Here is a 17,354-nt window from a genome sequence, read left to right as displayed (position 1 = left end):
TCACAGCGGTGCTACAGTTTTCTCCAGGGCCAGAGGAGCTACCAGAGGTCACCCTGGCGGAGCACCCTACCACTGTGCTCCAGCCAACCCCAGCCGCGCAGATCCAGCCTGTTCCGACAATGCAGCGCAAGTTAGTAGTGTGGCCTACTACACCGGCTACTGCCATGGAGCTTCAGCTCACCACTTCCACAGCTGTGCTTCAACTAGCTCCTGTCGCAGGGTCTCAACTGGTTCCCACAGTTGTGTCATCGCCAGCTCCAGTGACAGAGGTTCTACCGACCCCTGTTCTGGACCCAAGATGAATCCTTACCTCCCTTCCTGTTCACGAGCAGGAAGACCTACAGCCTTCTCCAGCGATGAAAGAGATACCAGAGTTCCCCGTGCGGGAGAAACCTATTCCAGCTGAAACCTCTGAATGTCAGTTGGTCCATAATGCGAGATCCCTGTCTGTAGCTGCCGAAGGCACCAAGTCCAGCCCTGCCACTCAGACCTCTCCAGCCCCTGTCTGGTGGGATCTGCCTAGTCCTACCTTGGACATCCATCCTGCTGCTGCACAAAGACATCTCCCTGCTCCTCCCTGGGAGCCCCCTCCAGTCTCTGTTGCAGGGGCTCTGTCTGTGTTGTTGTCCAGGCCCTGTCAGTCCCTGCCTGGTGGAACCTGCTGGGCTCAGCCCTGGGTTTCTTGCTAGCCCCTCTCAGCCCTGGGGTTATTGCTAGCCCCTGCTAGCTCCAGCCTTGGGAGACCCTCCTGACCAAAGTGTTCAGTGTCCTATCGTAGGAGACACCTCCCCTTCTGCCCTACTAGGTCCTAAGACCAGAGTATGTTAGCCCTCAGTTCCCTGATTGCCTAGTGGCTTCACAGTTTCCTGCTAAGCTGGGTCTCCAGTTTCCTATCCCAGTAGGCCCAGAGCTTTCTGTCCTAATAGATCTAGCATCCCCTAGCTCACAGTATGTAGCCCAGTCCAGCCCCAAGTCACTAGCTCTGTCAGGCCCCAAGTCAGCAGCTCTTGGCAGTTTCAACAGTCAACAGCTCAGTTTCTCCTGGACCCAGGGTCCAGCTCTCTCCCGCCTTTGGGTCTTTTTCTCCCTCTTTCAGATATGCAGCTGTCTCTCTCTTGAGTTCTTTGCCTGTTGCTGCTGTGGAGATCCAGCTGATCTCATCTCCGGTCCCAGAGCCCTCTCCTTTCATTGACGTGGTGGTCCAGACATTTATTGTCCTGAGATCTACGCCAGTCGCTGCTGTGGAGATCCAGCCGACCCCAACTCCTGTCCCTGGGGCCTCACCTGTCACCAATGGGGCGGCCTTGCCATCTGCAGTCCGGAGGCACTCATCGAGCTCTGCTGCGGCGGACCTGTGGTCTCAAGTCCTGAGAGCTTAATTTAGACCTGCAGCCAAACCTCCGCCATCTGCTGTGCAGAGACCATCATCGAGCTCTGCTGCTGCGGCCCAACCTCCTGATCCGGTGCCCTTACCTGGTCCCTCTGCCTGGGTCCGGTCTGTCTGATGGCCACCAGCCGTTGCTGCCTTCTGTTGAACAAGTCACCCATTTGGTCTACGTTTCTACCTCTCTAAATGACGACAAGTATTCACATCATTCCTCTCTGTGGCTGTCTGCCCTTGCACCCATTTGTTGTCGATTTAAAATCTGTACAACATATTTGGGTGCGGCTGTTAAAATGGCCAGCTTCAATCAGCTGATTCTGGCCATCCCTTCTGGTTAGTTCTGGGCAGCTTAGTCTCCCACAATTTTATTAGTGTTTTGTTGGTCAAGGTCACGCCTAATACTTATCACCACATCTCCTACAGCCTATCAGTGGCCTTGATTCCTGGGACTTCAGTTTCAGTTAGTCTTTGACCCCTGCCCACTGTGTGGTCTGAAACATGTTTTCTGGCCTCCCGAGTGGCGATGTGGTCAAAGGCACTGCCACTAGAGATTCTGGGTTCGAGTCCAGGCTCTGTCGCAGCCGGCCGCGACCGGGAGACCCATAGGGCGGCACACAATTGGCCAAGCATCGTCCGGGTTAGGGGAGGGTTTGCCCGGCAGGGATGTCCTTGTCCCATCGCGCACTAGTGACTCCTGTGGCGGGCTAGACCCAGTGCACACTGACACGGTCGCCATGTGTACGGTGTTTCCTCCCACACATTGGTGTGGCTGGCTTCCGGGTTAAGTGGGCATTGTGTCAAGCAGTGTGGGTTGGTTGGGTTGTGTTCCAGAGGGCTCTCGACCTTCGCCTCTCCCGAGCCCCACAGTTTCCCTCCTTGTATGTTTGCACCTTACGTTCACTCTCTTGGTTATTTTATTATTCAGTGTTCAGTTGATTTATTAAATATTAACATGGACACACACCACGCTGCGCATTGGTCCGATCTTGACTTCTCTTCCTCAGATGACGAGGAGAACCGTTACAAACATGCAACAACCTCTGCTCAGACTTAAATAGCGGTGTTCCAAGAACCTCCACCAGGGATGACTGTAGTATCCTCAAATGGACAAAAAGGAGACACGAGGGCACCCCACAATAATTTTAGATCCCAAGGGGTCTTTATTTTTATACTGTATGTTCTCAATCTCATCACTATCTCCTTAGCCATCTTCCATTTATGGCATTTCAACATTGACACATTGGCACATCAAACTAATGTCTTTTCTTGTAACTCCATCCATACACACACAAAACACTGTAGCATCTTGTTTATATTTCTCACATTTTAGGCATCCAGCTGAGGCCTTGGATGGATCATGTTGCAATGAGATGAGCACAGGGGTATGTATGTACAGTCCTTTTCAGTCTGACGTAAAATGAGTTGAACAGGAGAAGAGGAGGTGGTTGCTTGTGGGAGAGCAGTGGATACAACAGCTGCAGTGATGCTTATTGGTTGCTCTGGCTCATCACTTCTTGACAAAAAGAAAGATCGATTTAGAAATTAGTTTGACATTGCCATAGTTCAACAGCTGAAAAGCCTTCATTAACATACTCCCAGAAAAAGCAAGACATTCAGTATTCACTGAATGAAGTAGCCTACCCATCCCCATTCACAATTTCATTCATCAATGAAATAAATGATACTATAGCACATTCAATTACGCTATTATTGTAGACTATAGGCTACTCCTGTATCTACCTTGTACAGTACCGTAATCATAACATGAAGTAGACTACCCATGCAGGTTATCAATTTAATTGATCAATTAGATAATTATAGTAGCACATAGTTACATTATTGTAGAATAGGCTACTCCTGTATCCACACTATATTAGGATACCATTATGATTTCAACGGTCAGGAGAGATTTTAGGTCTTCGATCGAAGTTGTATGTTGTACCTCGTTTCCCTTCTTCAGTGAAAAGTAGTTAAGCATCCCCCATTCAATTCAGTCCGAGTTTCAATTTGTAGGCCTAGTGACAGTGGGTGGAAAAATAAATCCATAGCTCCAGCACACAATGTAGGGGTATTGTATTACAATGTAAAATATGTATATATCCTATAGCACCACGTGTGTATATTTTAATTACAATTTAATTAATCCGTTAAATAAATATTACTTGCACATCAAATTACATTGTTATTGTATTGTATTGTATTTATTAGCGATCCCCATTAGCTACTGCTAATTATTTATAATATGGCTACTGTACAAGGAGGGGTGTCCAAATATGTGGTGTGTTACCTCCCACATCAGTGTATTCATCATAGTGTCAGTTTTTGTTGCTGGCATGTCCTACATAAGCTTATCTTGCCAATATCAGTGGGTTTTGTGATGAATGAGCCATGAATGATGTATTCAATGAATGATGTAGCAGAGTATTTTTTGTTTTATCATTTAAGGTATTCCGAAACTTTTTACCATCATTCTTTATATCATGTATCTTTGCTTCATAGTATTGTTTATTTTTATTTATCTTAGTCACATGATTTCTTAATTTGCAGTACATTTGCCAATCAGTTGGGCTGCCAGACTTATTTGCCATACCTTTTGCCTCATCCCTCTCAACCATACCATTTTTCAATTCCTCATCAATCCAAGGGGATTTAACAGTTTTCACAGTAATTTTCTTAAATGGGTGTTTATTAGTAACTGGAATAAGTAGTTTCATAAATGCGTCAAGTGCAGCGTCTGATTGCTCCTCATTACACACCACAGACCAGCAGTGTCTGGTTGCTCCTCATTACACACCACAGACCAGCAGTGTCTGGTTGCTCCTCATTACACACCACAGACCAGCAGTGTCTGGTTGCTCCTCATTACACACCACAGACCAGCAGTGTCTGGTTGCTCCTCATTACACACCACAGACCAGCAGTGTCTGGTTGCTCCTCATTACACACCACAGACCAGCAGTGTCTGGTTGCTCCTCATTACACACCACAGACCAGCAAATATTATATACATCATCAACATATGAATCACTACAAAACTTATTGTATAACCTATACTAGACCCAGCCTTTGGAACTTTGGTTTTCCTAGACATTTACATTACATTTAAGTCATTTGCTATTAAATTGTAATCACTACATCCTATGGATTTGGATACTGCTCTAAAGCAAATTTCTGCAGAATTCACAAAGATGTGCTGTTTGTAAATATCCTGGAGGTTGACTGACAACCTGAACCAGGTTGCGGGCACTGGTTACAGTTTGACATTTGTTCTTGAGTGGGTAGCTTGATGAGAGCCAGTTAATATTTAAATCACCCAGAAAATATATATATATATATACTTCTCTGATATCACATACATTATCATTATCAAGCATTTCACACATATTATCCAGATACTGACTGTTAGCACTTGATGGTCTATAGTAGCTTCCCACAAGAATGGGCTTTAGGTGAGGCAGATGAACCTGTAGCAATATTACTTCAACAGTATGTAACATTAGATTGTCTCTAAGCGTTACAGGAATGTGGTTCTGAATATAGACCAAAACACTGCCCCCGTTGGCATTTCTGTATTTTCGGTAGATGTTATAACCATGTATTGCAACCACTGTATCATCAAAGGTGTTATCTAAGTGAGTTTCAGAGACAGTCAGAATATGAATGTTACAATCAAGTTATTGACTTCATGGACCTTGTTTCTCAAGACATAAATTAAGTTACTTACATTGTGTCTGCAAACGCCCCTAGGATAATGTACATTTGATGCAGCATTATGACGACTCATTGTCACAATGGTAGGGATTAACTGAGCTGCTCTTGGATAATTTACCAGTCCTTGTTTCAACGCAGCCTTGAAATGTGTGGACAGAGTCCAGGAGCCAAGATGATTTGGATGGACTCAATCATTCCTGTAGAGTATCTTCCGTTTTCAGAAGATGTCAAAGTTATCTATAAAAGTGACTCCAGCAGAGCTACAGTAATCTTTTAGCCAGATGTGTAATGCCAGTAGCCTCCTGAATTTTTCACACCCAATGATGGTAGTGGACCTGAAATGATTGGCTGTTTTCTGGAGTCTTTTAATGCTAAAATCAGTTATTTAAAATCCATTTTCATATGTTCCGAGCTAGCCCTCCTGATGTCGTTTGACCCCAAATGGACTACAACAGTGTCAGCTCCCGGGATCTGTCATAGAACAGTAGGAAGTAAACTTGTTATGTCCTGTGCTCATGCTCCTGGGTAGCATAGGGTTTTTGCCTTCGGAACTGAGATGTTTCTCACCATAGAGCTGCCTATGGTGCCAGCTGGTGATGTTGAATGGGCCGGTCTCTCAGGCAGCCTCACGGTCTGATGAGGGTGGGAGCTCCGAGGATCTGAACCCGAGGTAGAAGCCACCGGAGAGGGAGACAGAACAGAGAACGAAGACGCAGGTACCTCCGGATTCGATCGTGAATGGGAAGCCCCCAAGGGAAGAAGGCGCTTGAACCTCTGGATCCAGGGCGGCAAAGCCATTTCTGGTCTGTGTCAGGTCTGTGCTCAACATCTCCAAGGAGACCCCCATTGCCAGAGGACGCTTTCTTCGACTTCCACAGCGATTGACGCATGTCAGGGACTGGTGGGGTCGAAAACAGCTCCGTTCTCCAGGGAAAGGGGAGATCCCTTCGGGGATGGAACCCTGCTAAGCACCAGCCAGTCGGCTGTGGAGAGCCGACACGGCGGCGACACTTCCACCAGACCAGAGCGGCGTCCGGCTACTAGGGTGGAAGAAAACTAAAAGGTAGGCGGGCGTGGATTCCCCAGTTGCTTGTGTAGATTTGTACTGTTTTCTGGAGTCTTTTAATGCTAAAATCAGTTATTTAAATCCATTGTCATATGTTCCGAGCTAGCCCTCCTGATGTTGTTTGACCCCAAATGGACTACAACAGTGTCAGCTCCCGAGATCTGTCATAGAACAGTAGGAAGTAAACTTGTTATGTCCTGTACTCATGCTCCTGGGTAGCATAGGGTTTTTGCCTTGGGAACTGAGATGTTTCTCATCATAGAGCTGCCATTGATGACAGCTGGTGATGTTGAATGGGCCGGTCTCCCAGGCAGCCTCACGGTCTGATGAGGGTGGGAGCTCCGAGGATCTGAACCCGAGGTAGAAGCTACTGGAGAGGGAGACAGAACAGAGAACGAAGACGCAGGTACCTTCAGAAAATACCTACAAAAAAAATAGCATGGTTGGTTAAGAGTTGATAAGACAGCAGCCCTCCCCTCCGGTGCCATCACTAATTTTCTAATCGTGAAAAATGTAATCGTTACAGTTACTAGTTACCTGTCCAAAATTGTAATCTTTAACGTAACTTTTCGATTACCCAAACTCAGTAACGTAATCTGATTACATTCAGTTACTTTTAGATTACTTTCCTCTTAAGAGGCATTAGAAGAAGACAAAAATGTATGTTACCAATTCAATGATATCTATTGCAGGATAAATCAATGTTAAAGTTTACATAGCTGGCCATATATGGATGTTACATTTTACTTTATGGGTTGTTTATGTAGGCTTCTTCTAACCCACCGCTTTCTACTACATACAATTAAATTATATCTTTACATTAATACATATAATTTATATATCCAACAATGTATGTAGCAACTATATTGCCCCCTTAAGTCTATCAAAAGTGTGCGAGTTTGAGCATGTGTCCATTATGGATATTTGGATTTTTTTATCAGAATGAATTAAATTGAGCAATAAAAGCCTCAATTTTATTCCATAGGCTGGGATCCACACTATGTATCTGTTGCAAGAGCGCATTTTTCACTGGCTGTCCACTGATTTAAAAGACAATGATTGATAGGCAGTTTAAATTTACTGAATTCAACCATTATTGGGTTCAAATACTAATTTAGATTTGTGAACAGCCATCCACAACAACCACAACAAATCTAAATGCACTATGTAGATATAACTAATAATAAGTGACATCCGTTTCGCCGCAGACTACACCACTGCTGTCATCCTTAACTGCAAACGTTTATTCAATTTGGATCAATCTTTGGATGCGTTATCATAGTGGTCTCTGGTTTGTGGTCAGACTCGCTCAGGTGGAACAAATTTAAACTTGATCCTTTTTTCAATGCTGATTTCAATGTCATTGAAAAAACAGAAGTGTCCGTTTTTTCCCCGCAAACATCCTTTCTGAATTGAAAAGTAATCCTCGAAGTAATCACCTAGTTGTTCAGAATTAATCTGATTACAATATTTTAGCTGGTAACGGATTAGTTACCAGTTGTTTGTAATCCCTTACATGTAACGGATTACATGTAATCGTTACTCCCAACCCTGGCAATTACCACCTTTCCACTTGTTTATGAATGCAGCATGAGCTCGTTTTTCGTTTTGTTTTCAGAGGTGTATTCATTAGACGGATTATGTTGCAAAACGTTTAATCTGTTGCAAAACGTTTTGCATCAGAAATAGTTTACTAAAAACGGTTACCTTTTTGCAAAGGAAACAAGAGTTAATATTGGAGAAATTCGGGTATGTCACTCTCTGTTTGGTTCCATTCGCTATGTTATAAGCTTCCGTTTGGTTCCTAGAGTAAACGGTAAACCAGTCGTCATTAATTAACACTGATACAAAGTCCTAAGCTCCGCCCATTTCTACAATGTATCTTCTTAAAATCAGATTTTAACCCTAACCTTCACCACACTGCTAACCCTAAACTAAAACCTAACTTTCAATTACGACCAAAAAGCTAAGTTTTGTTTTCAGGATTTTTTTTAACCAATTTTGACTGTGTTTGTGTTATCTATTGGAAACCCGCTTTCATCTGTTGCAAAACGTTTTGCAACAGATCAAATGTTTCGCTACGGAATTCGACTAATGAATACACCCAGTTGTATTGAACGCAACAATAGGTCCCTCAAATTGACAGCTGAGAGAGAGAAGAAATGGCGATGCTAGGATCCTTTAGCTCTGCACAGCAGAAGAAAAATGTTTCTGGAGGCGACAGGGACGTGACAGAGTTCCTCTGCCCGGTTTGTCTGGAGATTTTTGATAGCCCTGTCACAACACACTGTGGACATACGTGAGTATCTTTACACAGATATGTATTTTTGTCTATTAACGAAGCTGGCTAGACATCGTCCAAGTTAACGAGCAGTCTAGCGTTAGCTATTTGGCAGAACTAGCCAGCCCACTAACAATATCTGTTGTGAGCTGGCTAGCTAAACGATTGAGCATGTATGTATACCCATAAGCTAACTACTTCTGACAGGAATTAATAATTAGCTAGCCATTAATGTTTATTTTGGCATTCAATGTTATGTTTGTAAGATATTTGTAAGTTCATAAATCTGCTTTACGTTCAGTTTTGTTTACGTCAAGAAATGGGGTTCAAGAATCGTGGGTTTTGTAGTTGAATAATGTGTGAGATTCATTAATGTAGATCTTTAAAGAACTACAAAACCCAATGTCCTCAAATGACAGGACTATTCCTCGGTGACGGAAGTGCGTTTAGTAATAAAACATTCGCACCGTCATTGAATTTCATAAAGTAAAGTATGAAACTGTCGGTGAGGAACAGAGAGAGGTCTAACGTTAATCATCTGCATCATTGTTTATTTGTGATGCCAGACGTATAACATTGTTTTGTTTTACTTCTGTATTGAACAATTCGTTGGTATTACATTACCTATAAATAGATGTTTGCTTTCATTTCAGCGGACTAAACTCCAATCCATGGTGAAGGAAGTTTCTGATTAACTAAACCAATGTCCAACTGCCACTAAATCGATTTGCTCAAGGTCAATACTTCAAAAACATTTTATGAAACGCCCAGCTTGTCTGTTTGCCCTCTTTAGTTGCGTGCCATTCTTTGCCTGCTGAAATCTATACTTTTTCAATGAACGTTAATCTAATACTGGCATTGACTGTTTGCTAATTGCTGTTGCTCAACAAGGAAACAGTCGGTGGTGGTATTTGATTAACGTTTATTTAAATAAAAAGTATGGATTTCAGCAAAGAAAAGCACACTACAGAGGACAAATATGGCTATAAGGCGGATGTTTCATAATATTAAATGATTGTAAGTATTGGCCTTGGCAAATTGGTGTAGCCGGAACTAGATTCCACCAAGCCTGGTCTCGACTCCACGCCATTGAAATTCATCAGAAACTTCCTTCACCGTGGAGTTCAGTCCGCTACTTGCATTTTAGCCAATTAATGATTTTCTACACTTCCACTCTCCTTTCCATTCTCTCCCTCCACCCTCCAGGTTTTGTCAAAGTTGTCTGCAGGCGTGCCTGCGGCCCCAAAAGCCAGTGTGTGCCGTGTGCAGGGCAGCACTGGGTCACTGGGCCAAAGCCACTGACCTAGATGCCCTCATACACACCTCTGTGGCGGCCTGCAAGGGCTGCGGAGCACAGGTGTGTCTAGCATGCTGTCGTTTTGTTAAACAATGTGAATAGTCAAGGGAATTAGGAGGGAGTGAATTTTATATACAGTGTATTCAGGCCACTTGACTTTTTCCACATTGTTACATTACAGCCCCTCATCTACACACAATACCCAACAATGACAATTGTTGCAAATGTATTAAAGGAACTGAAATGTGACATTTACATAAGTATTCAGACTCGTTACTCAGTACTTTGTAGCACCTTTGGCAGCGAATACAGCCTTGAGTCTTCTTGGGTATGACGCTACAAGCTTGGCACACCTGAATTTGGGGAGTTTCTCCCATTCTTCTATGCAGATCTTCTCAAGCTCTGTCAGGTTGGATGGGAAGCGTCGCTGCACAGCTATTTCAGGTCTCTCCAGAGATGGCTGGGCCGCTCATGGACATTCAGAGATTTGATCCAAAGCCACTCCTGTGTCGTCTTTGCTGTATACTTAGGGTTGTTGTCCTGTTGGAAGGTGAACCTTCACCCCAGTCTGAGGTCCTGAGTGCTCTGGAGTAAGGTTTCATTAAGGATCTCTCTGTATTTAAATCCGTTCATCTTTTCCTCAAATCCTGACTAGTCTCCCAGTCCCTGCAGCTGAAAAACATCCCCACAGTATGATGCTGCCACCACCATGCATCACCGAAGGGATGGTGCTAGGTTTCCTCCAGATGTGACGATTGGCATTCAGGCCCAAAGAGTTCAATCTTGGTTTCATCAGACCAGAGAATCTTGTTTCTCATAGTCAGAGTCCTTTAGATACCTCTTGGCAAACTCCAAGCGGGCTGTCGTGCCTTTTACTGAGGAGCGGCTTCTCTGGGCACTACCATAAAGGCCTGATTGGTGGAGTGCTGCTAAGATGGTTGTCCTTCTGGAACGTTCTCCCATTTCCACAGAGGAACTGTCAGTGACCATCGGGTTCTTGGTCACCTCCCTGACCAAGGCCCTGCTCCCCCGATTGCTCAGTTTGGCGGGCGGCCAGCTCTAGGAAGAGTGTTGGTGGTTCCAAACGTCTTTCATTTAAGAATGGAGGCCAATGTGTTCTTGGGGATCTTCAATGCTGCAGATATGTTTTGTTACCCTTCCTCAGATCTGTGCCTCGACACAATCCTGTCCAGGAGTTCTATGGACAATTCCTTCATCCTCATGACTCGGGTTTTGCTCTGACTTGCACGGTCAACTGTGGGACCTTTTTATATAGACAGGTGTGTGCCTTTCCAAATCATGTCCAAATCAATTGAATTTAACACAGGTGGACTCTAATCAAGGATGCACCTGAGCTCAATTTCGAGTCTCATAGCAAAGGGTCTGAATACTTATGTAAATGAGGTATTTCTGTTTTAATTTTTAATAAATGTGCGAACATTTCTTAACCTGCTTTTGCTTTGTCATTATGGAGGGGGTTCTGTGTGTGTATTGATGAGGATGTTTTTTATTTAATCCATTTTAGGATAAGGCTGTAACGTAACAAAATGGAATGTCTGAATAATTTCTGAATGCCCTGTATTTGTATATGTGCACAAAAGTCTATGCCAATGTTTCTGAACATACTGCGCTACCATTAGCACTGAGGCCTGGTTCCTCCTTGTCTCTCTCAGGTTGGCCTGTCCCAAATGAGAGGCCACACAGCAGCCTGCTCCAAGTACCAGGAGTACATTGAGGAGGGGGTCAGGACCACTGCCCAGACCCAGCCTAACATTATCGGGTGAGACGGGGAGGGTGTAGCCTGAGTGGTGGCACAGCAACTTTGAAATGCTGTTCAATCATCCACTTATGGACTTAGAAAGATAATATTATACTAAGCTATTCATATATGTATTGATGATTAACCCGTCTTTATAGGTTCTCAACTTTTGTATTGGCTCTAAATATCCACTTTAAAAAAAATGTGCTATTGCATAAACACTGAGTTTCATAGTGATGGGCACAGACTCATAGACGTGCTGGTTGTTTAGCAACAACACAGATGGGGTTGGCTTAGATTGTTTAAATATAGTTTACATGTCTTCAATGTTTATTGAAAACATAAATACATTTGAATTATGAGCACTTGTAGTCTCTCAAATACATTGTTAGTTGGTTAGCTAGTGATTTTCTTTGTTTTTTGTTGCCATAGTAGCATAGACATATCAGTCACATTTCAAAACAAGACACAGTATGAAGAACAAGAGAACTAGCTGAAACGAGCTACCTCTGTTGCTAGCAATCTGGCCGTCCATAATCACAACACACCGCCTTCTGCCCCATTGAAGTGTTCACATTTTTTCCCCCAGATTTGTCAGCTAGCTCGTCTATAGAGACCATGGTCCTGTATAATACAAACAAAGGAAGCACTGCTTTAGCATATCCAACATGTCCTCATTCCCCTTCCCCTCTCTCTCCAGCCCTTTGCCGAATCGCTTCACCTTCTCCTGCCCGTACTGTAACTGCCAGAACCTTGACCAGGACGGCCTGGTGGAGCACTGCACTTCCCAGCATGCCCGGGACACGCGCCACGTGGTAAGGGGTCTTCACTGAAATGTGACCCTGCTGATAATTGGCTCCCCTCCAGCAGTTTTTTATTCATTGCGTGAGGACAAATATGGTGTGTTACTGTTAATGCATGCAGTCTGTGACAGCCTGCTTCAGCCACGGGTGTAACATGAGATGTTGCATAGAAAGAATGAGAATGATGGAGGGAGAGAATAAGGGAGAGCTTGACAGAAAGCCAAGAGAGGAAAACAAGATGACAGAAAGATGGGGGGGGGGTGTATGGAATAGGGATGGCTTGTAAAACCAGGTGCTTTGGGATGTGTGAGTCTTTTGGAACCGCTCCACTGTGCTCCTCAATCATTCTGCAGAGCAGGTCCTAAATCATCACACACCACTATCTGCCAGGAGCCTGTATGACTTACTACCTTACCAGAGTCCCTTCCTAGCCGCTGACGGTCACACACACTTTAGTGTTATAGCGGGAGAAAAGGAAATAATACCTGCCAAGGTGTATAGTCGTAGCTTGAGCCTTTCTAGAAGCAGGGTGTGGTGGAGGATGAGGGGGCATGAGAACGTCTAGGTGTGTCAGTGTTTACGTTAGCCGGTAATTGACGGCTTTTGGCTGATAAAAGAATGTATAGACTTGCAATTGTCTCAACTGGTACCAGGCCAGTCAGTCCGTGAAGGACTCCGCTGTGTGCACACGGGAGACGTGTTGAAAACATGCTATATAGATTTTCCATATCAGTGCCCTTCACCATTAATTATATTTTGCTAGATTAATCTACCTAAAATATAATTTACAGAAATGTCATACTACTGCACCAAGGAGTATTTAGGTGAATGATGCAGCTTACTTCCCATCTTTTAATCTGGTATAGTAGCTAAAAAATAAAATAAAAACAGTGCAAAATGTTGAATACTAAAGTGAGACTAAGATCTTGTTGCTATTTGGGGTGACCGCGTCTGATCGCTGTGACCGCGTCTGATCGCTGTGACCGCGTCTGATCGCTGTGCTGTTTCATCCATGGCAATGCTGCTCTCCTTTCTTATTTTGCTCAATATTTACAGTACTCGCTGAAGTTCACTCAAACGGTCAATTTACACCAGACGTTTATTTGAAACGGGTGTTTATTTGTTGAAATGTGTGTCGCTGTTAAAAGGGACTAGCGGCTCTTTGAGACTCTACTCAATAATCATTGCAGTCACTTTAATGTGGTGTAAATCGGCAGTGGGCACTCCTAAAGAAACATTAGCCTACGTGAGACGGCATTCAATTGAGTGTCTATTAGATAAGGCCTGTAAAAATCGGGACGTACATTTGACGGAAAGGCTGGTGTGTGAGTGTGCATGTCTATTGCTGCTTTAACACAATGTGTTTTTAATGTTACTTGTGAGGGTGAGCTAAAGACTCGTGTCCAGATGAGCAATGTTTTATTCTGTTGCAGGTGTGTCCTATCTGTGCCTCTATGCCTTGGGGAGACCCTAACTACAGGAGCGCTGACTTCTTCCAGCACCTCAAGATTAGACACACCTTCTCTTATGACACCTTTGTCGTAAGTGGATCTTAAGACGCAGTGGCCACAATTCTGTTATTGTACACATCTGTTTTTATTATTGAATTATTCCCCTCTCTCCTCCTTTCTCTCTAGGACTACTCCACAGACGAACACACTATGATCCAGGAGGCTCTACAACGCTCCCTCATGGAGAACTGAGGTGGTGTATGTCTGGAGGATGGAGGAAAAGGGGATTTGGAGGGGGGACTGCACTGCACCCTCCTTGAGCTGGGCTAGTGGTGTAACCATAGGCAAAAGAATATTAAGGGTGGGTGCAACTTCCTGCCTGCATAACCAGGAAGCTTTGAGCCCTATTGAACAACTCCTCTTATCACTTTAATATTAGACAATTCTCATTCAAACATAAATAAACCAATACAAGTTGAACACAGTTAATGTGCTTTCTGGTGTAGGAGTGGTAGAAGAGTGATGTCCCTGTATCTCTCCAGGGAAGCATGTTGTAAGATCATTCATAATCCACTGAGTCATTATGATGTTGATCTGTTCATTGGTGACATTGTTATTTAGGCCCTAATGTACCTGACTCCCAAAGTTATGTTAGGTTGCTACTGTTGATTCTGCAATAAGAGGCTTTGACCACTAGGTGGCTACCCTTTGCCAACAAAATGCAATGAGACTTTGTTCTTCAATGTGAGAAAGCATTGTAAGGTGTAAACTGCCAGTAACTCTTATTCCAGGAGGAATGTTTATATAATGTGTACTCTAAATACTTTTTCTGATGAGAATAGATGTCTAAGTCTCAAACCTTCTCCCTGTGGTGTACACTTGTTCACACAAGAAACTTAAGTAGTGTTTTTGTCTTTTTACTGTATCGTTTTTGATTTTCTCCCAAGTAGAGCCATGGGTCAGTGTGTTGCCTCGGAGCCTAGACTACTGAATATGGGGATAGAGGCTGCATTTTGAGAGTAGGACTTCTATGCATGTGACATAAGAGCCATATTCCTTGAATGTGGCATTCCTCCGTGTAACCTCTCGTGGTTTTCGAGGCGCATGCTAGACCCTCTTGCTGGTAGATGGCTTTCATTTAAGACATCTGTAAGTTATTTAGTATTGATTGGTTAAGATATTAAGTATGAACCTCATACAATCAGGCAGTATCTGTCGTTTATATAGTTTATCATTGGACAATTGGATTTGATGCACTGCTATGGGCACCCAGTAGGCTATAGTTCCCCATGTTTGGCCAAAGGAGGGCAGTAGAGCTCCATCACTCCATCTAATATTAGAGGCACTGTTCCATTTACAGCATCATCTCTAGACTTGCTATTAGGAGTGCAGGCTTTCGTTCCGGTCCAGCACTAGCCTACACACACACACACACACACACCTGTTTCGAATAATCAACTACTCATAGTCTTCAATATGAACCACGATAAGATGGATCAAGTACTGGGCTGCATCAAAAGCCTGCTTACCTTGACTCCTGGGTGACACCCTTGCTCTGCCATAGCTGGGTGGCTTTCAATAGCAGCGAAATAAGAAAACATATTTAAGGTACGAACTTATTCAATAAGAACATTTTTTTGTAATTCAAAACTGCTCTGCTATCCGTTCCTCTTGAACATGGCCCTAATGTTGATGGTGAACATTTGGATGAGAAATTCAGATGCATCAGTAAAGAATGTGTTTTTATTTGTGAAAGCGTATCCTATTTAATAAATGATTTGTTCTGCCTTTGTAGAGCTACTGTATCTTTCTCTTTTACAGAGCTTTCACATTATGCCAGAGTTACTGCCACAAGTTCATAAAACATACATCAACTTGAAGTTTTAATACATTGATCAGTTACGTGTGGTCAAGGAAATGATGGAACTTTAAAGGGTGAGGCCTGGAATGTGTATGAGGGGAGAAAATAACATTGAAATTGAATGATTTACATTTTTGACTGATTTTCATAAGTGGAGGTTGAAAATAATAATAAAATGCGTAATTTTCCTTAGGCTCAATCAATCAATAGCTAGGTTAATGAAGGCTTTTGTTTATAATTTGAGAAATGTTAATTGTGTAATTTTTCTTAAGCAAGCCTTGCGTTTAAAATCTACAAACTTGTGGTAACTATAGGATAAGTCACACTCAGCTGAAGTAGCACTGGTTCGGAGGCTGAATCTGGTTTTGCATAATTGTACTTTTTTTTTTTTGTGTTTTTTTTTTTCTCCAATAAAAATCTTTGTGTGATAAATGTGTTCATGTCTTGTTTTTTTCTCTCCAAATACTCTATTTAAGAATCTCTTCTATATCCCTCTACCCCTTTTCATTTGTTTTTTTTTATTTCTCTTGTCTGAAGGTGCTAAATCCTGATAAATTAAAGCTCTTTAATTATTTAAACATTGAACCTTGAAATCAGCTTATGTGATTTATACCTGAGTGAGCTATGTGGGGGCAAAAACAACACTCCGTGCTCTGATGGATGACCAAATGTGTGTGTGAGCGAGAGAAAGAAGAGTTGGTCATATGTAAGGTACATCAATCTTAAGCCAACCATGATTATGCCTGACTCTACTTGGGGGCAAGGTAGGAGAAGAGACTAAGTAAAATGTTAACTTATAACTCATCTACAAAGGGAATAGGGATGATGATCACATCTGGATGGTATAAGAGAAAAGCTAGGATTGCTTAGAATCTAGGCTGATGTATGTGAAGATGAACACTGAATAGATTGTTGTATCACGTACACTTATGGATTCATGTCCTGCAAATGTATAAATATATGATGAAAATAGGTTCTTTAAGAGTCACAATGTTCCATTGTGGATCCAAATAAAACAAGTCAGAATGATGAAAGAGCCTTGTAGCACGGTGTGTATTGACTATGTCCATAGGGAGAGAATAACCCTCTGCTATCTGCTCTTTCCTTTGTGTCGTTCTCTGCATCTTATTTCTCATTAGTTAAGTGATATCAACCATCTCCCACTTAGCTCTGTGGAATACCTCAGCAGCCAAACTTCTTCATCTCTGCCCCCCTTTCTCCTCCCCTCTTCTTTTATTTCCTTTCTCTCGTTTTATCCCTTTTTCTCCCCGATCAGGTTTTTAGCTCCTGGCAGAGCGGAGAGGAGAAGTTGACTGTGTGAGAACTAACGAGATTCACCAGCAGTGCTTCTGGGCAGGAAGGAAGTAAAGCTGAAAACATGGTAGGGAGACTCTTTCTTGTCTGTTTGGTGGCGGCGGTGGAAAGGGAGAGGAGGGCCAAGGTGGGGAATAGGAAGAAAGAGGGAAAAGGGAAGAGAAGTGAACATATTGAATAAAAATTTCATAAAGTTGAGCTCGTGATTTCTTTGATGCGAGCATTAGATAGTGTGTGGCAGACTCGGGGCTGTGTAGAGGCAGCAATTAACGCTACACGGCCCCGCGGGCACACTGCGAGAGGGGAAGAGAGAGGGGAGGAGAAAGAGAGGGCGTCGATTTGTTTCAGATGTGTGTCACAGCATCGGCATGTGATGCTACCCCAGACACACTTCCACCCACTTTTCTTTTGTTTTACCTCTTTTTCT

At 43.2% G+C, this 17,354-nt stretch overlaps 1 protein-coding gene across 1 annotated transcript; it reads left to right on the top strand.

The window, feature by feature from the left end:
* Positions 1–8,080: 8,080 nt before the first annotated feature.
* On the top strand, positions 8,081–14,045 carry rnf114 (ring finger protein 114). Its single transcript, XM_029644255.2, has 6 exons — positions 8,081–8,460; positions 9,649–9,799; positions 11,413–11,519; positions 12,199–12,313; positions 13,735–13,842; positions 13,939–14,045. The coding sequence occupies exons 1-6, from the start codon at positions 8,324–8,326 to the stop codon at positions 14,002–14,004; spliced, it is 684 nt and encodes a 227-aa protein (XP_029500115.1). The 5' UTR covers positions 8,081–8,323; the 3' UTR covers positions 14,005–14,045.
* The last annotated feature ends 3,309 nt before the right edge of the window (positions 14,046–17,354 follow it).

The sequence above is a fragment of the Oncorhynchus nerka genome, linkage group LG20 (genome assembly GCF_034236695.1).
Source record: "Oncorhynchus nerka isolate Pitt River linkage group LG20, Oner_Uvic_2.0, whole genome shotgun sequence".
In the NCBI taxonomy this organism is placed as follows: domain Eukaryota; kingdom Metazoa; phylum Chordata; class Actinopteri; order Salmoniformes; family Salmonidae; genus Oncorhynchus; species Oncorhynchus nerka.
This window is presented reverse-complemented; position numbering and strand designations above follow the sequence as displayed.

Bases quoted from the DNA above. Each gene is read 5' to 3' on its own strand.
- rnf114 (XM_029644255.2), top strand. From the start codon at position 8,324: ATGGCGATGCTAGGATCCTTTAGCTCTGCACAGCAGAAGAAAAATGTT. The intron at 8,461-9,648 runs GTGAGTATCTTT...TCCACCCTCCAG, and splicing joins ACAACACACTGTGGACATAC to GTTTTGTCAAAGTTGTCTGC. The intron at 9,800-11,412 runs GTGTGTCTAGCA...TGTCTCTCTCAG, and splicing joins GCAAGGGCTGCGGAGCACAG to GTTGGCCTGTCCCAAATGAG.